The sequence below is a fragment of the Neophocaena asiaeorientalis genome, unplaced genomic scaffold (genome assembly GCF_003031525.2).
Source record: "Neophocaena asiaeorientalis asiaeorientalis breed wild unplaced genomic scaffold, Neophocaena_asiaeorientalis_V1.1 scaffold90, whole genome shotgun sequence".
In the NCBI taxonomy this organism is placed as follows: domain Eukaryota; kingdom Metazoa; phylum Chordata; class Mammalia; order Artiodactyla; family Phocoenidae; genus Neophocaena; species Neophocaena asiaeorientalis.
In genome coordinates, this window is record NW_020172445.1 from 1,463,031 (window position 1) to 1,486,091 (window position 23,061).

The 23,061-nt window shown below is 52.7% G+C and overlaps 2 protein-coding genes across 3 annotated transcripts in view; one reads left to right on the top strand and one right to left on the bottom strand.

The window, feature by feature from the left end:
- Positions 1 to 15,224, top strand: part of KCTD19 (potassium channel tetramerization domain containing 19) — a 32,348-nt gene extending 17,124 nt beyond the window's left edge. The window contains exons 3-16 of one of the 2 annotated variants that reach the window (XM_024732379.1): positions 200 to 350; positions 1,150 to 1,341; positions 2,694 to 2,825; positions 4,683 to 4,893; positions 7,294 to 7,454; positions 8,732 to 8,835; positions 9,309 to 9,451; positions 9,643 to 9,726; positions 9,996 to 10,107; positions 10,504 to 11,131; positions 13,102 to 13,293; positions 13,471 to 13,625; positions 13,958 to 14,059; positions 14,973 to 15,224. In XM_024732379.1, coding sequence (XP_024588147.1) covers positions 200 to 350; positions 1,150 to 1,341; positions 2,694 to 2,825; positions 4,683 to 4,893; positions 7,294 to 7,454; positions 8,732 to 8,835; positions 9,309 to 9,451; positions 9,643 to 9,726; positions 9,996 to 10,107; positions 10,504 to 11,131; positions 13,102 to 13,293; positions 13,471 to 13,625; positions 13,958 to 14,059; positions 14,973 to 15,086 — 2,481 coding nt within the window. In that variant the 3' untranslated portion in view covers positions 15,087 to 15,224. The remainder of the gene's footprint in view (positions 1 to 199; positions 351 to 1,149; positions 1,342 to 2,693; positions 2,826 to 4,682; positions 4,894 to 7,293; positions 7,455 to 8,731; positions 8,836 to 9,308; positions 9,452 to 9,642; positions 9,727 to 9,995; positions 10,108 to 10,503; positions 11,132 to 13,101; positions 13,294 to 13,470; positions 13,626 to 13,957; positions 14,060 to 14,972) is intronic. The other variant, XM_024732386.1, reaches the window with a different exon arrangement.
- A 576-nt stretch (positions 15,225 to 15,800) lies between these two features.
- On the bottom strand, positions 15,801 to 22,635 carry PLEKHG4 (pleckstrin homology and RhoGEF domain containing G4). The gene is made up of 22 exons (XM_024733569.1): positions 22,571 to 22,635; positions 22,134 to 22,291; positions 21,896 to 21,991; positions 21,697 to 21,820; positions 21,514 to 21,607; positions 21,352 to 21,426; positions 21,152 to 21,268; positions 20,896 to 20,994; positions 20,654 to 20,802; positions 20,363 to 20,501; positions 20,152 to 20,268; positions 19,795 to 19,977; positions 19,037 to 19,539; positions 18,715 to 18,961; positions 17,919 to 18,008; positions 17,613 to 17,834; positions 17,350 to 17,520; positions 17,098 to 17,275; positions 16,605 to 16,721; positions 16,222 to 16,458; positions 16,019 to 16,134; positions 15,801 to 15,860 (listed from the first exon to the last, which is right to left on the bottom strand). The coding sequence occupies exons 1-22, from the start codon at positions 22,633 to 22,635 to the stop codon at positions 15,801 to 15,803; spliced, it is 3,357 nt and encodes a 1,118-aa protein (XP_024589337.1).
- Between the last annotated feature and the right edge of the window lie 426 nt (positions 22,636 to 23,061).

The following is a 23,061-nucleotide window of genomic DNA, read 5'->3' on the forward strand; positions in this document are numbered from 1 at the left end:
TGTTTCAAAATCAGAAAAGAAATAGTCATTGATATTTTGAATATCAGCATATCATCTTATAGACATACATTTTTGTGACTATTTCAAAACATTTTACCAAAGTAAGTCACAAACTATTTTTCCTGGTATTTTACCCTAGAATTGGTAGATAGTTACTTGGTTTAATATTTTCAAAGCAATAATCTTCTTTATCTCACAGACTCTAGATAATCTGAAGGAAGGGAAATACCATCTACGTGTGAGGCCTGCAGACATACCTGTTGCTGAGAGAGCATCTTTGAACTACTGGCGAACATGGAAGTGTATCAGCAAACCCTCAGAATTTCCTATAAAGAGCCCAGCCTTCACAGGTATAACCACAGGCTGACCTTTTCTGAAGCCCAGACCAGCTTCCCTTCTCACTCTACAGAAGTGGCTTCAATCCAGAGAGTGCCCTGATTTCTGAACTAGTTCTGGATGATTCCTCTACCTTCCTGTCATCTCCTTTGAGCTTGTACCTGCCACATGCCCTCTCCATGACTTCCTACTCACTGGAACTAAAGATCCTTCTCCATGTTCATTCCCCTGCATGCTGGTTTCACTTGGGCAAGGCTGAGCTGCATTCCACCCCGTCCTATTGGTCAGGGCACTCCACCATACTTTCAAGTCACCTCTAACCACCACACAAGGAATGTCTCCAAATGATCACTGTCTGGTGGGTGCCTTGCAGCATAGATCCACCTACCTGGGACACCAGAATAGCCATTCATGATTATTGATGGGTTTTGAGCTTTCGGGAGAGTCAAAAGGATCTATTTTATCTGTAGGTCATCTATTTTATCTGTGGTTGGTTTGATCAATTCAAAAAAAACAAATAGGTAACCAGTATGAATTTAATGACTGAGTATATAAGCCAAAATTTCACATGTCCCACTGCCCTTCACTGCAGAAAAACTAGATTTCCATGCCCTGCTCCCCACCACACTTCTGTCAAACCTAGGGTTACATCTGAAAAGAGTGAGTGAGAAGAAGGAGGTATCTGGCAGGGACCATCTCTGGAGTGATCTCTTCAGCTTCCTCTGGGGCCCCTGGGTCAGTGAGAGCCCTGCCCACTTTTGAGAGCCCTGGCCTCTGGGAGGTGGTGACGCCCCTCTGCATGTTCTCCTCCAGGCCTACATGATAAGGCACCTTTGGGACTTATGGATACACCACTGTTAGACACAGAAGAGGACGTGCACTACTGCTTCCTGCCCCTAGACCTAGTGGCCAAGTATCCAAGCCTGGTAACTGAAGACAATCTGCTGTGGCTGGCTAAGACCGTGGCCCTCATCGAGTGTGCGTGCAGCGAGTTCCGCTTCATTGGTGATTGCTCTATCAGGGGAGGGGGGTGGGGGTGGCAGCAGGCTGATAGGACCCATCCACCCCTCCTAACCCCACACCACTTGGAGGCCCAGCTTGGGGCTTAGGGCCTCAGGAGCTTCCCTGGGCAGAGCTGGTAGAAGCATGACAGAGCCTTCCTGGAAGCAAATGGATTCCCAGCATTAGACTCCCACTAGCCTCAGGGCTATTTTATTCCCTGTTCATTTTGGAATGGCCTGGGTGTAAACGGGCACTGGAAACTAGCTGCAGTGGTGTCACGGGCCACAGGAGTTAGTGTAAAGGGCAAGACCCTGAGCTGGACTCCAAACTACTTACCTCTCTGCCTTTATGTATCCAACTGGGCTCTAGACCTCAGTTCCTCTCACCATAAAATGAGGGAATAGGGTGGTTTCAAAGGATGGTCCCTTCCTCCTCTCACTTCCACTAAACTCAGGATAAAAGGGGAGAAGGGTAGATGGTGAAATGTTCCCCAGAATCATTGTAGAATTGTCCACCTGAGCTAGTGGCCTAAAGAGGGATGAGATCTTCAAGCCTGGACAGAAGAGAGCCTCCCTCCTCCACCAGGACAGGCTCTGGTGGGGTGTGAACTGAACTGATTCCAAGATGCTGCTGCTGCCTATATGAATAGGGCAGGAAATACCCCAATTGTACTGGGGACCAAATGCCTGGAACCCCAGCCTTTCATAGTCACAGTCACCTGGAATGTTGTCTATAATGTGCTTCTGAATCTCCAAGTTGATTCACACAGGACAGTAGCGTTGGCTCCATCTCTGCCTCCCACACTGCAGACCAAATGCCTGGAACCCCAGCCTTTCATAGTCACAGTCACCTGGAAAGTTGTCTATAATGTGCTTCTGAATCTCCAAGTTGATTCACACAGGACAGTAGCATTGGCTCCATCTCTGCCTCCCACACTGCAGTCCAGGCAGGGAAAAACTGCAAGAGCCACCTGCCAACCCAGGCTCAGCCAGGCCCTTCCTCTCTAAGTGGCAAGACAACTCCCTCTTTTGGAATGACCTGCTCTTGGGTCAAGACTCACAGGGTAAGTCTCAGGGCCAGTGTGTGCTCACCAGGAAGGCCTGGCTTGGGAGCCCCAGGCCAACCCATGGGAAGCCACACCCGTGGACTCAGACACAGGAAAACAAAGTAATTTGGGGGTTTTCACCTTGAAAACCACAGACTGAAAGCTAATCTAACCAGGTATGTTTAGAAATTGTTTTGGAATAAGGAGCCCCTAGGATAAGTTGTAGCACCAAAAACCTGCCAAAACCTGGACCTGCAATTAGATCAGAAATAACCTTGTTAACCCATTTTGTTTCCTTTTGTTTTTCAAGTGAATTTTCTCCGCTCACAGAAGATTTTACTACCAGATAATTTCTCCAACATAGATGTGTTAGAAGCAGAAGTGGAAATTCTGGAAATCCCTGAGCTCAGTGAAGCTGTGAGGTTGTACCGAATGAACATGGGTATGTCACCAGGGGAACCTTGGCCTCCCCTTGACATCCTGGGGCAGTCTGGGCTTTAGCCAGAAAAGCCAAAAACAAACATCTTCCCTCCTACAACCACTCTGGGCTTTGGGTGGTAGTGAGAGAAGTGGGTGTTCTGGCTGACTTAGAATCTGAGAAGAGAAATCTCAGTCTGAAACCCAGTGTGCCCTCTGTCTGCTCAGTCTTGCCACTGACCTGTAGGTAGCTCAGCCCAGCCTGGGTGGGGAAACCGGGCCAGAGTGTCCAGGGGAGGGAAGTTGGGCCTGAGGCCCGGCTTCCCAAGGTCAGGGGAGGTCTGCCCTCCTTGTGGATGTGTCAAGCAACTGGGAACTTGTAACTAACCCCTACCTGCCACTCCCATCCTTCCTCTTCCAGGCATAGCTGGAGGGCGTGGGAAATTCCCCATAGGACTTCAGTTATCCCACACACACCCCAGTTCCTTTGTCCCCCCTACTTCAAATCCCTGGCTGCTGTGCCTGTTTCTGCCTGCTCCTGACACTTCCTGACCCTGGTCTAGGCCTTCAAGTTCCCGGCCCAACCTCATTCCAATTTGCTCCTCATATTTTTTATTTGCCTTTCACCATCCCATTTCCCAAATCCTGCATGTCTATGGAAGCTACTGTGCATGTTGCAGGAGCTAGCTACCTTAGCGTGGCCTCAGCTGGCATTCTGAGAATACATAGAACTGTCTTGCACATGTGAAGTTTGGCCTGCATGTCTCCAGATATTTATTCCATGGGAATCAGACTTTCCCTACTTTTAGGCCAGCTCTCCCAGACTCCTCCCCAGGCAAGTGGAGTCCTATCCTATTTGGGGGTAGTGGCATCCTGCTGCAGGTCTCAGGAGCCTGTCTTGGGATCTTACAACCCACTTCAAAGGGTGTAAGTTCAAACCTCTCCCCCAAAGACTTCTGTTCCTTCAGAGAACATGGGTCAGAGAGATAAGTAGACCGGTGCATGCTGCACAAGATCTATGTGAAGTTGGAAGGGAAGCATGCCTGTGGACAGGCTCTGTAAGCCATAAAGCAGCCCCCAAACACAAAGCATGTTTTTTGTCTTTTATAAAGCACCATAACTAAGGGAAACAGCTCTCGTAGCCTTGGAGGTAGAGGCGCTCTCAAATCTCAGCTCTGCCCCACCTAGCTTTGGTATTTGGGGCAAGGTTCTTAACTGGCCTCTCAGGACAGTTTCCTCATCTGTGATAAGAGGAGAGTACTACCCCTCTTGTAGGATTGGAGATGACCCATGAAAATCACCTGGCAGCTTGCCACTGGCCCACTGTTGCCACTGGAACAGGGTCCTGTAGACTGTGCATTGTGCCCACTGCAGGAGAACAAGGTTTCACCCATGAGCTCGCAATTCAAATATCCAACCTGAAAGTAACACTACACAGTGTGTCTCCGGGGAAAATTCTGCCCAAGAGTGATAGGGACTGTGAATCCGGGAAGCCTGTAATGCACATTAGGTTCAATGCTGTGGTTGTCATTCTTTACCCATGGATAATTAGAGCAGAGTATGGAACTAAGGGAAATTCCTGCAGAGGCTGGGGCCAGATGGCTGTTATTCTGAAATTGAAATGTTAGTGATACAGCTAATTAATCTACCCCCCATACCCACCCCGCCTCTCAACAAATAGTTTTGACCTCTAAACCTGACTGAATATAAGAAAAACTATACTGATTTCGAGCGGATCCAGATTTGGCTGTGCAAGGAAATAAGCTCCCTCAAAGTCTCTTTAGTTACTGATTTAAGGCAGCAGTAGGAAGCAAGACCCAAAGCTTCCAGTACAATTATGACCATGAGGGATCTGGGAGTCACCCCTTTCTCTCTGGCACAGGTGGCTGTTTCCGGACCTCCTGTCCTCCTCCAAGCCCTGGGAAGGGGGGCCGTGCAGCAGGCCTAGAGTCTGTGAAGCCACTGTACATGATGACCCTGGGTCTGCTTGTCAAGTACCCAGACTCTGCACTAGGACAGCTCCGCATCGAGAGCACTCTGGATGGAAGTAGACTGTACATCACTGGGAACGGGGTCCTCTTCCAGCACGTTAAGTAAGGCCCTCCTCAGAGCACAGCTTGGTCCCACTCAGGCTGAGCTTTACCTTTCTTGAGGAACCAACCTGGGGCCCTGCCCATGAGCCAGAGATTGTGTCCTTGGGGACAAAATGATCATTTAGCCACTCCCACTACCCACACCAGCACCACCAAATTTGGGCCTCGGAGGAGAGGCCTGCTGCCAAGGTATAAGGTTCCCAAGGTTCAAAGGTCTCACACTGTTTCATATTTCCATCCTCTGTGATCTATTGCTCTGGTTCTAGCCCTGTGCTAGGTCTGAGGTGACCAGGCCAATCACAACACTTAGGGTGCTGGATAGTCCCCCTCCTTCAAAGGTCCTCCCCACAACCCTTGGGAGGCTCACTGACACACAGAAAGAGCCAGGGGTGAGCCCCCCCGCAAGAAGCAAGGCAAGGCAGGCTTCCTGGAGGAGGTGATACCTGGCCTCTGCCTTGTGGGATGAGCTCAGAATGTTCCCATTAGTGCAGGGGCATGGATTCTAATCCTGTTTTTTTAATTAATTTAATCAATTAGTTAATTAATTTATGGCTGCGTTGGGTCTTCGTTGCTGTGCACGGGCTTTCTCTAGTTGTGGCGAGAGGGGGCTACTCTTTGTTGCAGTACATGGGCTTCTCATTGCAGTGGCTTCTTTTGTTGTGGAGCACCTGCTCTACGCACGCGGGCCTCAGCAGTTGTGGTGCACGGGCTTCAGTAGTTGTGGCTCGCGGGCTCTAGAGCACAGGCTCAGTAGTTGTGATGCATGGGCTTTGTTGCTCCGCGACATGTGGGATCTTCCCGGAACAGGGCTCGAACCCATGTCCCCTGCATCGGCAGACGGGTTCTTAACCACTGCACCACCAGGGAAGCCCCTAATCCTGTTTTTTTGGGGTTTTTTTAGATATTTGCCATGTATTTCTTCTTAGGTCTTTTTATTTAATTAATTAATTAATATATATATATTTAACATCTTTATTGGGGTATAATTGCTTTACAATGGTGTGTTAGTTTCTGCTTTATAACAAAGTGAATCAGTTATACATATACATATGTTCCCATATCTCTTCCCTCTTGTGTCTCCCTCCCTCCCACCCTCCCTATCCCACCCCTCCAGGCAGTCACAAAGCACCGAGCCAATATCCCTGTGCCATGCGGCTGCTTCCCACTAGCTATCTACCTTACATCTGTTAGTGTATATGTGTCCATGCCTCTCTCTCGCCCTGTCACAGCTCACCCTTCCCCCTCCCCATATCCTCAAGTCCGTTCTCCAGTAGGTCTGTGTCTTTATTCCTGTCTTACCCCTAGGTTCTTCATGACATTATTTTTTTTCTTAAATTCCATATATATGTGTTAGCATACGGTATTTGTCTTTTTCTTTCTGACTTACTTCACTCTGTATGACAGACTCTAGGTCTATCCACCTCATTACAAATAGCTCAATTTCGTTTCTTTTTATGGCTGAGTAATATATATTTTTTATTTTTGGCTGTGTTGGGTCTTCGTTTCTATGCGAGGGCTTTCTCTAGCTGCGGCAAGCAGGGGCCACTCTTCATCGCAGTGCGCGGGCCTCTCACTGTCGCGGCCTCTCTTGTTGCAGAGCACAGGCTCCAGACGCGCAGACTCAGTAGTTGTGGCTCATGGGCCTAGTTGCTCCGCGGCATGTGGGATCTTCCCAGACCAGGGCTCAAACCCGTGTCCCCTGCATTGACAGGCAGATTCTCTACCACTGAGCCACCAGGGAAGCCCCCTAATCCTGTTTTATAGAAAGGTAAACAGGTTCAGAGTAGGGCAACTCTCTTAGGCTCACTAAATACACTGGTACCAAAACTAAAGATAGAAGTGGGTTTTCCTGAGCACCTGGGGAGAGGGTCAGCCAACCCCAAACACTGTCTTACCCCAAAACTCTCATTTGTGGCCCACACCATCCATTTCTCCCGGAGATGTCCCACCCCTGATGTCACAGGGCACAGAGGGCAAAGACAAGTGCCTTTGGAGGTGGGGGGTTTCCTGGGCATACAAGGTATCTGTAATCTCCCAAACCGTGACAGGCTGCCACATAGTGACTGAGATGTCTTGGGCAGATATTTATGGGGGCAAAAATGGAGTGACTGGGCCCTGGCCTGGATTCTGGAACCTGAGACAGGGCTTGGAGGCTTGCAATTAGTCAATTTAGAGGACTTTGCTGAAATAGGTCAAGCTCAGCTGCAAAAGGGTGAGCCTATGTGTCCAAGTATACCCCCCTATGAGACGTCATCAGAAACCAGTTAAGGAAATGATGTTAGTGGCCACAGGCTTGAGTTAGTGTAAGGGCAAGACATTCTCGACATGGAAGGGTGACAGGCTGGACTCCCTTGGGGTACAGTGCTGAGGCTCTCTGTGACAGACCTTTCCTCTGGGCAGGAACTGGCTGGGGACTTGCCGGCTGCCCCTGACTGAGACCATTTCTGAGGTGTACGAGCTCTGTGCCTTCCTGGACAAGAGGGACATCACCTATGAGCCAATGAAAGTGGCTCTGAAGACTCATCTGGAGCCGAGGACTCTGGCACCCATGGATGTGCTCAGTAAATAAAGAAGCTTCTCAGTTTGAATTCAACATCAGAGGAGGGTCTAGGGTATCACAGAGGAGAGATAAGGCTGGCTAGAACCAGGAACTGTAGATGGAACAGAAAAGGAAAGCTAGACTAACATCTGTGGGTTTCGCCTAAAAGGAAACTTTCCTGTTAGGTGACCCCTCCCCACCCCAAGCCCACAGGTAGCCTCAAGTAGTCCAGGCTGAACTGTGCAGACTGACCCAGTTGGGGGGCCACATGGGACCCCAAGGGCATGCCTGCTGTGGCTCTGGGAGCCGATGCTATGCCCATTTGGTCCTCGCAGCCATCCAGGGAAGAATGATCCCTGGGTCCATTTAACAAAAAAAGCAGAGGCTCTGGGAGGTAACTTGCTTATATTACTAGATCATGGTCAAGCTGGGATTTAAATCTGAGTCTAAAGCCAATGTTGTTTCACCAGCTGCCTATAACTGTTTCCTAACAAAAAGTGTTTTAGATCAATTTATGCTATATTACTATCATTCAGCAACATTCAGTACTTATTTGAGCACCTACCATATACCAGGACAGTAGATAACACTAGAGGTACAGAAGAGAGCAAAATAGACCCAGTTTCTATCTTCATGAGGTTCACAATCTATATACCTCTTGGTTATATCATCTATTTATATACCCTTCATTCATTACAAAGCTCATTAGAAACTGGTTCTTAATACAGAACAAAGCCTAAATCTAGTCACCCCAGGAAAAGGGTCATGAGTTCATCTTCCCAGAATAAAGCCCCATTCTCCAGACATGCCTTGAGGCTTGGTCTCTATAGAAGTGATAGTGATTTGATGAGACGCTGGCTCTATGATATTTGCCAAACCATAAGCACAAACATACAGAGGGACTCCTAGCTCCGGTCTGAGTGGCCATGTGGAAAATTACACACCCAGCTAGAAACCAGAAGCAGTTAGCAAGGTAGGTAGAAAGGTACATTAGCCAAGCTTTCTTGGGAGAGGTGGGCCAGGGGAAGAACAGTGCCCTTGGGGTTGGTGGCCCTCCCCCAACCCAGAGTCACCAGCTGACCCTCCAAGCTGCTATTGACACCCAGGAAACCATATGGTGAGCCACAGGGAAGGCCTGAGGAGCAGAAAAGGTTGATGTCAGGGATTTCTGCTGCTTCTCAGACTAGGCAACAGAATATGACTGATGAAGATATTGTGTCTTAACATGTAATGGACAAAATGCCCTACCTAATTTCCCTTCTGGCCACGTGATGTGTTCCCTCTCATTGGTTTCCTTAGATGAGGAGTGGACGGCAGAAATCACTGTGTATTCCCCTCAACAGATCGTCAAAGTTTATGTTGGAAGCCACTGGTATGCAACCACCTTGCAGACCCTGCTGAAGGTACTGCTGGCCTGAGGCTGCCCTCGTCTCCTTTTGGCTTCTGCGGCTGAGAAGAATCTGTCACCTGACCCATACACAGCCTTCAGCACCTGATTAAAACAAGGACCTTCCCTCTGCTCCATGGCCCAAAGTGCTTTTATTGTATGAGCAGCATTCTGGGAAGGCTTTTAGGAGTTTGGGTAGGGATGAGGCCAGTCTGAGGGGCCTGGACTGAGCAGGACATAGGGTGAGGTTCCAGATGCCTCAAGAGAGTGGTCTAGGAGCCAGCAAAACTTGAAGCAGAGATGATGTGCTTCTCCCTAGATGCTCTGCTCCTCATTATGGCTCCTTGTGGCCAACAAGATAAGGAGATGGAAATCCCAAAGCCTCTGCTCTAGAATGGTTAGGAAAATGAAGAGAAGGCTGACCTGCCCCTTAATAAGCATGTAGCCCTTTAACAGACTAACAAGAGTCTGGTGTCCAACCCTTTGCAGTATCCAGAACTGCTGTCCAACCCTCAGAGAGTGTACTGGATCACATATGGACAGACCCTGCTGATCCACGGGGATGGCCAAATGTTTCGACACATTCTCAACTTCCTGAGACTTGGAAAACTATTTTTACCATCTGAATTTAAGTGAGTGAAGGAAGGAAATCATATAATGAAACCCTATCCCTCTTCAAGACGGAAATTTGAGTTTGTAGCCTTCAGGGAGATTATATTATTTCCAACATGTGAACTGCTGTTCAAGGCAGCAGCTCTGGAGGCTTATAACCCCACCCACACTCCCACCCCAGATGCCCAGTGCGACATCTTGTCATTTGCAGGGAATGGCCCCTCCTCTGCCAGGAGGTGGAGGAATACCACATCCCGTCCCTCTCAGAAGCCCTTATCCAATGTGAGGCATACAAGTAAGGAAACTGCTCCTGACACCATGTTCTAAAGTTTGAACCTTTATATTCCTCTTGGGAATCCTGTCCTAAGTCTCACCTCCCAGTAGGACCTGTTCTCCTTAGAGTTAAGGGGGTGGAGCAGGCCCAGGATTGGGCAGGGACCTAAGCAAAACCCTTTAAAGCCCCTTCTACCCTGCTGTCTAGTTAACTCCCAGCCAAAGGGCAGACCTGGTCGATGGACTAGTGGAAGCTTCTGCTTACTAACCAAACCCTCTTGGAGTCTGCAGGTCATGGATCCAGGAGAAAGAATCTGGAAATGAAGTTTTTCCCATCAGAAGGCTGCATGTGGTGACAGAAGGGCCAGGGTCACTGGTGGAGTTCAGTAGAGATGCCAAAGAAGTAAGTCCCAGCATTCTTTGGTTTGGTGTTATCCTGAAAGAGCATCAGCACAGGGCTCAGAGGGCAGACCGCTACTGAGGGCTATGGCAAAATGAAAGAGCCGGGCCTACATGGCTCCTGGCACAGTGACTGGTTTCTGAACCTGGAGGGAGACACCAGGAAATGCTGGCTGCCTGTGGCCTGGGATGCTGATATGTCCCTTTGGTGTGTGAAAGGACCCTGGGCTGGTACCACCCCCACTCAGACTGAGCAAATATCAAATGTAAGACCCATGTGGGGGATGGGATTGTTCTGGGTAAGCAAGTGAAGTCTTAGAGACCCAGCTTATGAGATCTTGGGTAAGGCTTCGATGTGGAAGCACAAAATGCACAGAGCTGCTGTGCCCTCCCTCTCCAGACCACAGCTTGCATGCCTATGGAGTTCCAAGACTGCAGTGACAGGACTCCACGGAACAAGGCCAAGGGGACCCTGGCCAGGTCCAGCCAGATAGAGGAGGCTGAGCAGTACTTCCGGACAATCCAGGTGTCCCTATGCCGAGGTGCCAAGAGGGCGGGTAATCCCAGCACATACTCACACTGTCCTGGTCTATGTGCCAACCCTAGACACTGGGGGGCCCACCCTGAGAGTCCTCCCAAGAAGAAGTGTACCACAGTCAACCTCACACAGAAATCTGAAAGCAAAGACCCTCCTGTCACCCCCATGCAAAAACTCATCTCCCTGGTAAGGGAATGGGACATGGTCAATTGCAAACAATGGGAATTCCAGCCACTGCCAGGCCCCCCGAGCAGCTCCTTGGAGGAAGCCACCCTGAAGCTCCCCTCAGGAGGTGAGGCTGTTTCCCAGCCCAGCACCTCAGCTTCCTGGAAAGGGCATTACACAGCCTCAGAGAAGGACCCAGGCCCACAGGCAGGGGCTGGAGCTGGAACCAAAGACAAGGAGCCAGAGCCAACTTTTAAGCCATACTTCCCCATGAAAAGAGCTGTCACCTTGAAGGACTGGGGCAAGCAGAGCCCAAAGGAGAGAGGTGAGTCCTGTCCCATCCTTGACCTAATTCTCATTTACAACAGAGAAGGCAAACCTTGGCCAAGACCACAGAGTGAGTCAGTGATTAAGGGGGACTAGAGCTCTGCACTCACTGATGCCAAGCAGAAGACCCAGAAATGACAGACACACTGGCATGACTTGGGGGCTTGAGAAACTACTTGAGGCATATGGGAGGAAGTGCCTATAAAGTGATAGGAGCACAGAGAAGGGTTGGGGGCTGAGGAGTCAGCAGGGGAAAGAAGGAGAAGCCTTGGGTGCTTGAGGAAACACAAGTCATGCGTCTAGCAGCTGGAGACCAGGCTTCACATGAAGTGATAAAGAGATAAGGCTGAAGACATAAGGAAATCAGGACAGGTCTTGTGGGTCAGGTTCAGGACCTAGCAGTTTGTTCTGATCCTAAAGGGAGTGGACAGCCACTGAAGCATTCTAAACAAGGAAGCAAGCAGTCAGGTGTGCATTTAGAAAGTTTGTTCCAGGGCAGAGGAAATGCAGCAGCAGGAGGATACGTGTTAGAAATGCCAAGATCATTCTAGATGAAACAAGTTAGGCAGTTGGAAGAAGCAGGAAAGTATCAGGCCAAGGAGGGGGCAGGTTTCTGGTTTGGGTGATTGCAAGGGTGGATGGTTACTGAGGTAGGAGGGACAAGAGAAGTAGGACTTGGGGAAGATGACACATTGCATGTGAGGTACTGATGGACATCCAAGGGGAGAAGTCCAGAAGACAGGAGGGTATATGGGGACTGGGCTGAATAGACAGGTGTGTGTGTGGTGGGGAAGTATGGAGCAGCCCAGAGAAGTGAGCTGAGAACTGCTATGACGGACTGTTTCCTCTGCTCCTTCAAAGTCCTTCCTCCAGTATTCTGTCATTTTCCCTTTTAGTGGCTCAGGCCCTGCTTGGAGGGGTCTTCTTGGGCCCCACCTGTGAGCCCCAAGTTGGTTTCTCAAGCATATATTTTTTAAAATTATTTTTGGCTGCACTGGTCTTTGTTGCTGCACACAAGCTTTCTCTAGTCGTTGCAAGCTGGGGCTACTCTTAATTGCAGTGTGTAGGCTTTCTCATTGCGGTGGCTTCTCTTGTTGCTGAGCATGGGCTCTAGGACCGTGGGCTTCAGGAGTTGCAGCATGCGGGCTCAGTAGTTGTGGCTTGAGGGCTCTAGAGCACAGGCTCAGTAGTTGTGGCGCACAGGCTTAGCTGCTCCGCGGCATGTGGGATCTTCCCGGAACAGGGATCGAACCCAGGTCCCCTGCATGTGCAGGCCAATTCTTTTTTTTTTTTAAATAATTTATTTTTGGCTGCGTTGGGTCTTTGTTGCTGTGCACGGGCTTTCTCTAGTTGTAGCGAGTGGGGGCTACTCTTCATTGCAGTGGCTGGGCTTCTCATTGCAGTGGTTTCTGTTGTTGCAGAGCACAGGCTCTAGGTACGTGGGCTTCAGTAGTTGTGGCTCGAGGGCTCTAGAGCGCAGGCGCAGTAGTTGTGGCACGCAGGCTTAGTTGCTCTGCGGCACATGGAATCTTCCCGGAGTAGGAATCAAACCTGTGTCCCCTGCATTGGCAGGCAGATTCTTAACCACTGTGCCACCAGGGAAGTCCCTCAAGCATATTCTTCAGAATGGACATGCATCAGCAACTCCCCACAAAAGCTCCTCTCATAATTTTACTAAGATTTCCAGTCCCCAGCTGGGTTATCAGCTCTATTTACTACCAGTCCTAGTTCAACAGAGGATTTGGAAAGTTTCTTGGAGTTCTGAAATTCAGCATTTGGCTTGCAGTGATTCAAGGGCAATGTAGAGAGGAGAGCCAGAACATGCCCCTGCCAGTCCAGGGTACCACTTCTGAGAAGCTGGAGGCAAAGGCTCGTGACTGACTGTACTGGTCTGTTGCCAGAGGTCTCCTCCCTGCTTGGGCTCTGAGGTGGCTTAAGGAGAGCCCTCTCCCCATGTTGTTTCCACAGAAAGTCCTGCCCCTGAGCAGTCTCTGCCTGAGGCCAGTGAGGTGGACAGCACAGGGGTCATCCTCAAAGTGACCCACCCCCCCGTGGTGGGTAGTGATGGCTCCTGCATGTTCTTTGAGGACAGCATCATCTATACCACACAGATGGACAACCTCACACACATGCCACCCACAGCCAGCCCCCAGCCCCGAGGTAAGGCTCTGGAGCCATGCCTGGCCCTGCACTTCCTTGTGGAGATGCCTGAGCCCTCACCCAGGGTACTTCAGGGATACAGTCTCCCTTGGAAGCCCTACACCTCTCCCTTACTCTGGGCTGGCTCTAAGGTTCTAGCCGTGGCAGATGTGGCCACATCCACTCTCTCCTCCACAGAGGTGACTTTCCTGAGTTTCTCTCTGTCCTGGGAAGAGATGTTTTACGCACAGAAATGTCACTGCTTCCTGACTGACATCATTCTGGATTCCATCAGGCAAAAGGACCCCAAAGCCATCACAGCCAAGGTGGTCTCCCTGGCCAACCGGCTGTGGGTACGTGTGATAGGCCTCAGGCCTTGTTCCTTCTCCACTTTCCCTTGCCTCCACGGTAAGTAGGCAAGGCAAGAGGAAGCAAGCCAAGATATGGGGTCAGGGGAATAAGGGGGAGAGATCAGGGGCAGAAGGACAGGGACAGGGAGACAGGGCAGCAGCATCTGGGCCAAGCCTTGGCCAAGAGGCAGTTTGAACTGATAGTATCCTCTGACCTCTGCAGCTCCTGCAGGCCCAGGGAAGCCCCTGCTCTGCATCCCACTCTGAGGGGCTGGGAGCAAATGTGTGTCACACTGCTGCCCCCAGCCCTGCCTGACTGTGGGCTCTTCTGGCAGACCCTGAACATCAGCCCCAAGCAGTTTGTGGTGGACTTGCTGGCCATCACTGGCTTCAAGGATGACCGGTACACCCAGGAACATCTGTACAGCTGGGTGGAGGTGAGGGCCTCCTGCACCCCACTGGGAATGGCAACCCTCCAGATGCCTCAGGTGTACACTGTCTTGCTGCATGAGGGCCAGGCCAGTGCTGCCCAGAAGGCAAGACAGGCAAGACCTCTAGTCTCTGGTCCCAGGGAGGGAGGAACAATGGATGAAATTAACCTGTCTAGAGTGGTCAAAAAGCAGTATTCAGGCCACTGGTTTTTGTAGTTTTCCTCCCATTTTACCAATTTAGCCTTCATCACTAACAACCCTGACTATACTCAGGGAAGCACATTCTACAAGCTCAAGGTTTTGGGGTGCTGAAATCCGAGAAACTACTGGGAGTCAGATAGATGTTTTCAATGACTGATACCAACTTCACCTACTCAGCCATGATGTCAGTACTTTTGTACATTCCTTTTACACTTAAGCTGCTTTAAAGCAGTTTTTACAAAGAAAAGGAAAATGTTCAATAAGGGCAAAGGAATGACTCAGGTTCTTTGTTTTTTGATTCCTTAAAGTAATTTTAGGATTCACATTTTTATTTTAACATTGTAGGTGAAAAAGATTTAGCTAATTTTTCATTAATCTGGCATTTCTGTAATCAAGTACCTTACTATAACATCTTTCACTATAAACACAAAAGTGCCAAGTTACTATCCTCTGCCTAGTCTTTTGAGTGGAATGTGAAGTCAGCATCTACGACTAGAAAGTGGAAAACCAGTGGCAGGAAACATGCACTTTTGGCCCTCTATTCATTCTGTTGTGTTCCCTGGTAGCCACTCGAAACCACAGGTCTGTGAGACGCCTTTAGGCAGAAGTGAGCTCAACAGCATCAAGTAGCCTTGCCTTGACCCTGCCCCGACCCAGATAGGAGGACCCCATCCACACAGCCAGGAAGTCAGGAATAAGACCAGCCTTTTCCTTCCAGCTCACGCTGCCATTTGCCAGGAAATACGGCCGCTGTGTGGACCTGCTCATCCAGAGGGGCCTGTCGAGGTCTGTCTCTTACTCTCTCCTGAGCAAGTATTTACAAGATGGCTAAGGTACCCAGAGAAGCTGACCCACAAACACCCCATCCCATCACCAAGGTTCATTTTAACCGGGGATGTCCCCAGAATGTGTGTGCCCGTCCAAGGGTGTGTTAGTTTATTTTTTATTATAAACAAAGAATAAATCACAAGTCAAGGGTCTGGACTCCGTCTCTGAGACACCAAAGACCTTACAACCAGTGAAATAATCTTAAACTGAAATCTATTCAAAAAGCTTTCAATCAATATAACCAAACTGACCCAGGAAAGAAGGGCCTGGACCTAGGGAGCCAGGGCAGACAAGAGTCCAACAGGGATGAGCTTGGCTTTGAAACCAGGGGTTGGGAAGCAGTGGCTAGGAACCCACCTGTATTCCTACTGAGGGGCCACCTGTATTCCTACTGAGAGGTGGGGCAGCCCAGTCACTAGATGTCCCACCAGCCTACAGCATAGAAACAAACACCCACCCTCTGTTCTGGGTGGGAACAACTGGGGTGGGAGCTGGAGACGGGGAAAGAAAAAGGGGACATGAGACCAGGGCCCCAGAATCAGGGTGCTCATTTAGGCTCTGCAACCAGCATCCCCTGGAGAGGTCCCTGCTGATCTGTCCAATGACACAGACATCAGAAAGGGTAGTCAACAGGGCTGTGCATGTGGGCTGGAAGCGACCCAGGTGCCACCCATGGCCTGGTCATAGCAGATCTTGAGAGAGGTGATGTTCCTTGGATCTAGCAACTCCTGGAGCCACTGCCCACCTTCAAGCCCAGGCTCAGACCTGTGGTGCAAAGCTAGGCACGAACATGTATTTCCCTGGCTCGGGGTCCAGGTGGGGTCTCTGAAGAATGGCTCTGACCTACCACCCCCATTTCCACCTAAAAGCAAGGCAGCCATAGGCCCAGGCAGGGCTGAGAAAGGGCTGGTGGGTATAAGGCTAAATGGAACTCACATAGGACAAGTCCTCCAGGCCCCTGCCCAGGGCCTGCCCTGACACACAGCTGCTGTCCGAGCCACTGGAGCCACTGGCTGACGGGCACTGGGAGGAGACCTCTGAGTCCTCAGGAACTAATAAGGGAGACTGGGTGAGCTGTCAGCAGAGGAGGCCCAGACCCCAAGCCATGCCCTCCTGCCTCTGGCCAAGCCCAGACCTACTCAAAGATGGCTGGCTGCCCAGCTCAGCTTCAGTCTCCAGTACTGCTTCCTCTGGGAAGCTGGTGGAATACAGGGGCCAGCGGAAGCCCAGAACAGCTGGGTCTCTGTACAGATGCAGGTTGAGGGACCCCAGTACAGAGCAAGAAGCAGGATCTTCAGAAAGGGAGCTTGAGGCCCCCAGGTAAGGGCTGTCATAGTCAAATGGGGCCACAGCAATGGAGGCCCGAGAGCGAACTTCTGTATGAGAAAGAGGGTCAGGTTGGGACAGGCCAGAGCCCAGGTGGGCCAAGGTCCTGAGGCGAGCGCAGGCTAGGGCTGACAGACGTCCATGTTGCCGCCTGTGCAGCTCTCCTCACCCCAACCCCCTGCAGCCTGCCTGCTACCTTGGCACTTCAGGATATAGTTGACGGTGCGGTCGTTGATAGCTTCTTTGCTGGGGGCGATGTCCTGGAAGGCCTTGTTCCCCACACCCAAGGACACCATCTCAGCCATGCGCACCTCTGGGTGGAGAGTGGACATCTGGACATGAGCCCAGCCCTTTATCACTCTTTCCCCTTATATTAGTCTCTCCTGTACACCCATAGCCTGCAGATTGTCCTGTGTGCTGAGCCTTTCCCAACAATCCCATGAGGTGTCATAATTCTCTTTTTAAAGATGAGGCCTCTGACACTCAGAGGTTAATACTGTGTGCACATTCTGAGACTGACTGCAGGACTGCCTGACTTTGGAGTTCTTTCCCCTGCGCTGGCTGCTGCTGAGGGACCTTTTCCACCCTCCCAAGTATTTCCAGGTCCCTAGGCCCTCCTTGGGGCCCCTCTGGGACAATGTAAGCTCTCCAAGGAGGGGAGTGTGGGGTGAAATGGGGCAGGGACCCACCCTTGTTGTGGACAGCCTGCCTCCAGAGCAGGCGGGAGATGTCAGCTGTCCAAGCCTGCTTCGTGGCCAAGCTGGCAGCTTGTAGCACAAAGGTGTCCCTGGCCTTGCGACGGCGAAACCAGACCTCAAAGCGCAGGTTGCTATCCCCAGAGCACTCAGTGAGGCCAAGGTCTGCCATCTGTGTGGCCAGGAAAGGAGCTTAGTGAGGCACTGGGGGTGCAGGGGGTAGAGGGAGGGGTTGGGTGGGCCTACCTTGAAGGAGCGCTTGTAGGCAAATGTGTCGATGCCTTTGGGTCCTCGGCGAGGCTTGCTGAAAAGCAACAGCTCCTCAAAGAGGAAAACACGACGCAGGGACTTGTGGCGCCCAGAGCACACCATGAACTCATCCTGTCGGACCAACTGCCCCTGTTCCTTGAGGTTGACCTGCCAAGTTGGGGCCCAGTGGGTTCCCAGCCTCTTCTGCCCCCTCCCTTCACACCCACTGCCCCTGCCCACCACAGCCTGCGATGACTCACGTCACAGCCCTGGATGGCATCCATGGCTAGCAAGTCATTGCCGTGTCGCAGCTGGAAGCGCACGAGGCTCTGGGCAGCCCGCAGGGCACTCAGCTCTGGCACGGTTCCCCCGCAGGCCCGTGCCAGCTCTTGCAGCAGCAGTGTGTACTTGCTCATGCGCTGGATGGGCTTCAGCAGATAGGAGGCCAAGTCCAAGTGGTCCCCCAGTGCTTGCTGCTTGTCCTGCCAGGTGTGTAAGAGACCGTCAGGGAGCTTCAGGTTACCTGCTCCATCCCCCCCTCCCACTACAGTCTCAGGCTCACCTACCCTGAAAAAGATGTGACCATAGCTGGTCATCAGGGCATCGGAGCATGGTTTATTCTTGCTGTAGAGTGCGTACATCCCAAACTGCACCCTCTGCAAAGATACACAGCTTGGTCTGGTGCAAATGGGCCAGCATCCAAGGGGGCCAAACCACTCTCAGTTTGGGAGGACCAAAATGCCTAAAGGTCCCGAGGAGGCCTCCCCACACAGAGCCAATGTGCCCTGCTTTGAATGACGGGTAATCTGGCAAGAGACACTGTGCGGAGAGGGGCTTGCCCTCAGGCCCTCTGGGGAAGAAGTCCTGCATACAGCTTTGCTGCTCCCACAGCTCTGAGAGCAGTGCTCTAATCTCACCTCACCTCAGACTACACCTTGCCTTGCTCACTACACTATGCTACACTGACTTCTCTCTTCCTTGACCACTGGGCCTCTTTCCTGCCCAGGGCTTTGCACTTGATCTTTCCTCTGGGTGGAATGCTCTGACTGCAGCACCTCCCTCTGGCCTTAGCTCAAACATCAGCTCCTCTAAGCAGCCTCTCTAATTGCTCTCTCTGCCTTGCTGCTAACTCACAATCACCTATCTATCCCATTTTTCCCCCGTAACCTCAACTATAACATGGAATTATCTTTTTTACTTTTATGTCTCCTCTACTAAACTAAGAGCACCCTGAAAAACAGGGACCGGTTGGTCCTGCTCATAGCTGTACCCATCACAGGGCCTGACCCCAAGCACGTGCCCAGTAGCTCTCTGTTGAATGTGGCAGAATCAGCCAGGGCCTGTACGGCCTGAGGAGCTTACATGGCGCAGGAAAGCATAGGCCACCCGGGGTGGGTGCTGGGTACAGGCCTCCAGCTCACGCAAGAAGAAATGGCGGTGGAAGTCCCGCAGCTTCTCCAGGTTGCCAAAGAGGTGGGTGCGCTGGCCACGGAGGCCCTGGGGCACATCAGGGCGATCCAGCTCGGGGAAGTAGTTCTCCATGGTATAGTCAAGAGCACGGACATACTCCCGCTCTGTAGCCACCATCTCCGCCAACACCAGCTGGAGTCTACCAGGTAGGTGGAATCAGGACCCAAGACATCTGCCCTGCCACACTGCCCTCCCCGCCCTGCTCACTGCCTACCTGTTGGGACTCCTGGGTTCAGAGCCACCTGGCGGAGGCATGGTGGGGCATGACCCTGACTGGGCACCAACTCCAGCCTCTGGTCTTTGGCAGGCAGCCACAATGGCCTCATGGTGGCAGTGGTGGGCAGATTCTCTGAGACTCAGTCCCAGATTCCGATCAAGGCTGTATGCCTTCCTCAGGGGAGGGGTAGCAGGTACAGCCAGCACCCGGCTGACACACAAGCTAGCGGTGCTACCTGTCAGTGGTGGCTTCACAGCAGCTTCCAACTTCTGGTCCAGGGCCAGCCAGGTGTCCTGGCACTGCGCCCAGGCCCAGCGGCACTCCTGGCGGACACCCTCAGATCCCAGCCCTGTGGCTAGAGCCCACATCTTTCGGAAGTGGGCAGGAGGCAAGTCAGGATGCTTGGTCCAATGCAACTGCAGCCGTTGCAGCACAACCCCTGGGCGTTCCTGTTCCAGCTCTGCCAACACCCGCTGCCCCTCCTCAGCCCACATCAAGGCCTGCAACACCAAAGCCAGATAGGCATTGAGGAAGGATCCCACCAAGACTGCTGAGCCTTCTCCTCTACCTCCCCCCATCCCCACAGAATGTTGGCCCCAGGCTGCATCCTCAGTGGTAGGATTTTGGGGTCAGACTGAAGACAAGAAAAGAAAACAGGCAAGGTATACAACAAAGCCCAAGCTGTCGTACAGCCAAGCAGCCGCCCCTCTGGCTTCACTGACCGCCTGGAGCCAGGGGTGGGACCCCTCACCCACCTGCCTAAAGAGCTGCAACAGCTTCTCAGCATCTGCCAGCCGCTGCCGCCGCTGGGCTAAAGCCCTACAGAAGTCAGTCAGCTGGGCTTGCAGGGTCAGAAAGCGGGCCCCAGCGGGGCCCAGTTCAGCCGCATCCCAGCCAACCAGTGGCTGCAGAAGTTTCTCCCCTCGCCTGACCTGCTCCTGGAGACAGAGACTGGGCTCACCAAGCCCGGGCCTGGTAGTGCAGCCCGCGAGCCCTGGTCTTTTCCACAGATGTCTACATGTCCTCATCAGTCACTTCTGTGAAGACCTTCCCTCCACCCCCAACCCATTCCCCTCTCTCTCCGTGCTCAATGAACAAGTAACTAAACTCACCTGGGCAATTCGGTCCAGGTCCCCAAAAGGGCCTTGGGCCTGAAGCAGCATGTCCAATGAGGGTTCCCTTGGCTCCTCAAGTGCTGGCCAACCCACCTGCTGTAGCCACACTTCAATCTGGAGGAGTACAAAGAAAGAAAAGAGAGCTGCTGTGGGGTAGGGGTGATGCTTGAGACGAAAGGTGACGCCCACCTGGGCAGATAGTTCTCACCTGGTGCAGCTCGCCCTCCTGGGCCTCCAGCATCTGGACCAACTCCAGTGCTTGTACTCGCTGGTTACTCTGCAGGGTCAGTTGGTGCAGCAATCCATCCACACGACCATACAGCTCCTCAACCTCGTCCACTGCAGGCCTGGTGCATGGTACATGTCTTAGCACCCCTGCTGAGTGTCTAGCTCCACTCCACCCTGTCCTAGGACCACAATCCTGGCTGGTTCTGAGCCAGCCACTGAGTCCTTGGCATGGGATATGGTGGGCTGGGGAAAGATTTGGGCTTGCACCTACCTGTAGTCTGGGCTCAGGGTCACCTCTGAAACCTCCTGCTTCAGCCATGCCAGCTCCAAGGCTCCCTGGCACTGTAGCCATGCCAACTGAGGTGAGTCTAGCACATGCTGCATCAGGACCCGTGCCTGCTGCAGCAGCCGACCGACTTCCTGTAATTAAGGGCAACAGGCAGTGGAGGTGTGCATGGGAGAAGAGGAAGAAGATAGGGAGCATTCGGGGAGGTGCTGAAAGGAGACACTCACCCCAGACTCCATGGGCTGGGGCACAGCCTTCATGCTCTCAATGGCCCCCTGGAGCAGGGCACAAAGCACCCGGCAGCTCTGCTGTAGGGTTTCCAGACGCTGTGAGCAGAGGCAGGCATGACCAGGGCAGTGCACAGTGCTAGTCCCAGGCATCTTGGATCCCAGGCCACTGCACTGCTCAAGCCAGCCCAGGGGAGCCTCCTCTGCTGGCCAGATTGCCTGCCTACCCACCCTATGCCCCACCCAATGCACTGACCATCCGGAAGCCCAGCCAGGCCTGGTGGCAGTAAGGCAGGCCTCCTCCTAGTGAAGTGGGCAACCCCGAGGTGGAGATATGGGTCAGCAGGCTCTGATCAGAGGACAGCTGTTCTAACTGAAGAAAAAGAAGATGTAGTGGACTCAGGCCTGGTGGGGAAGTGCCCCACCTCCACCCTGGCCAAATGGCTCAGTCCCTACCTGCAGCCCTGAAGGCACCTCCTGAGGCATCTTTCCCATTAGCAGCACCTGGTGCACCGACCCTGGGGCTGCTTCCTGCAAGGAATCTGAGCTCAGCCCTGCTCCTAACCCTATAAAAAGGGTTGTGGGGGGGAAAGAGGAGAGCTATAATCCTGTACTCACTTGCAGCTGGCTGAGCCCCCAGAAGAGGGAAGAGACTGGGGAACAAATTCGGGCATCCACTAACACGGTCAGTCCCAGGGCCTGTACTTTGGGCCTAAAGGAGCAGGCTTTGGTTCAGTATCTGTTTCCACAGCCCTGCCATCCCCTTGCTCAGGTTCTGTCCCCCAATCTCCAACCCGCAACCTGGGGATGCTTCGCAGGTAGAGCAGGAGGCGGATGAGTTCATGGCTGCTGCACTTGGGGTGAAGCCAGGCCGGGTTATGGGCACTCAGAAGCAGCACTGCCCTGCCTTCTACATCCCGAGTGCCTGTGCGGAGAAGGCAGTGAACACCTGCACAATCAAGTCACCCCACCTCTTCTGCCTCTAGTGTCTCCCAGTTACCTGGCAGGGCAGCCAGGCCACTGGCAAGCAGCTCCCAGGCAAGGTCTTGGGCCAGGAGGCAGTCAGTGGACTTAAGGAGCCTGGATCCGTTGGGGTCTTGGGAAGGAAAATGGCTCGGGTCTACATTGGGCCATTTACCCAGAGACCCCTACGTGAACTTGGGCTTTAGCCTGAGTAGAGTCAGAGGCCTCCCCACCTCCAGGTACCCTCACTCCCTTCCAAGACTTTCCTTCCTTACCTGCCTCCAGTAGCTCTGATGATGTCTCAGAAAGATCCCTGAGGTTCACAGGGTCACTGTCCAACCCTTCAGGGTCCAAGCGGATTGGCATTGCCCTGCCTGAAACTGAGTCCCCTGCCAAGCCTCCTCCTTGGCTGTCATTCTCACCCTGTGCCAGACTAAGGTGGGAGAACATTGGGCATAGGAGGATCTCCATTCCAGAGGAGGCTGGTTCCTCCTGCTGGACTAAGGAACCTCCTAAAACACCCCTCTGGCCATCCCCCGACCCATCTGCAACCTTCTGTCCTGGAGTTGACTGAAGCTCACCAGGCAGAGGGCTGCCCTGTAGCCCTTCCCCCTGGGCTGGCCCTGCTGGTGGGCTCAGAGGATTGGGGTCCTGCATCTGGAGAGCAGGTTCCCCCTCATCCCAGGCATCTCTGAAACTGCACACAGCAAACCTCCAGTCGGTGGCGTGGCCCTGGGAGGCTGAGGACTCATCCCCACCCTCCAGGGGCCCTTCCATCACCCCTTCCTTAAGGGTGGGCCTACTCCCGGCAAGTGGCAGAGGAGCTAAGCCCTCGGTGTGAACTGAGGTCTCAGCTCATCCAGGAAACAGGTTGAAGATGGTCGGGTAGGGCTGAGCGGGCGATGCAGGTAGAAGGCACTAGGCCATAGGAGATGCCAGTCTTGGTGCTCGGCTCAGGGAGCGCAGTCAGTGCCGCAGTTCAGGCCTGAGGAGCGGGGAGAAGAGCCGGTGTCTCTCCCCCCAGCTCACGGCTCGCGGGTCCACGCTCACTTGGGCCTTCGCAGGGAGCGCCCCATGCTCGAACGCTCACTTGCCGCCACGCTGGGCGGGCCTACGCAGGTGGGACGCTCACGGGGTGGGCGGAGCGCTGCCTCGTGCTCGCGCTCCCGTGGGCCCAGCCGACCCTGGCGCCCCCCTCCCCCC

Excerpts from the sequence above, each read along its gene's own strand:
- PLEKHG4 (XM_024733569.1), bottom strand. The coding sequence starts at position 22,635 with ATGGAAGGGCCCCTGGAGGGTGGGGATGAGTCCTCAGCCTCCCAGGGC. Across the intron at positions 21,821-21,895 it reads TGGCCTGGCTGCCCTGCCAG|GCACTCGGGATGTAGAAGGC; the intron begins GTAACTGGGAGA and ends TTCTCCGCACAG. Across the intron at positions 18,962-19,036 it reads GAACCCAGGAGTCCCAACAG|ACTCCAGCTGGTGTTGGCGG; the intron begins GTAGGCAGTGAG and ends CCTACCTGGTAG.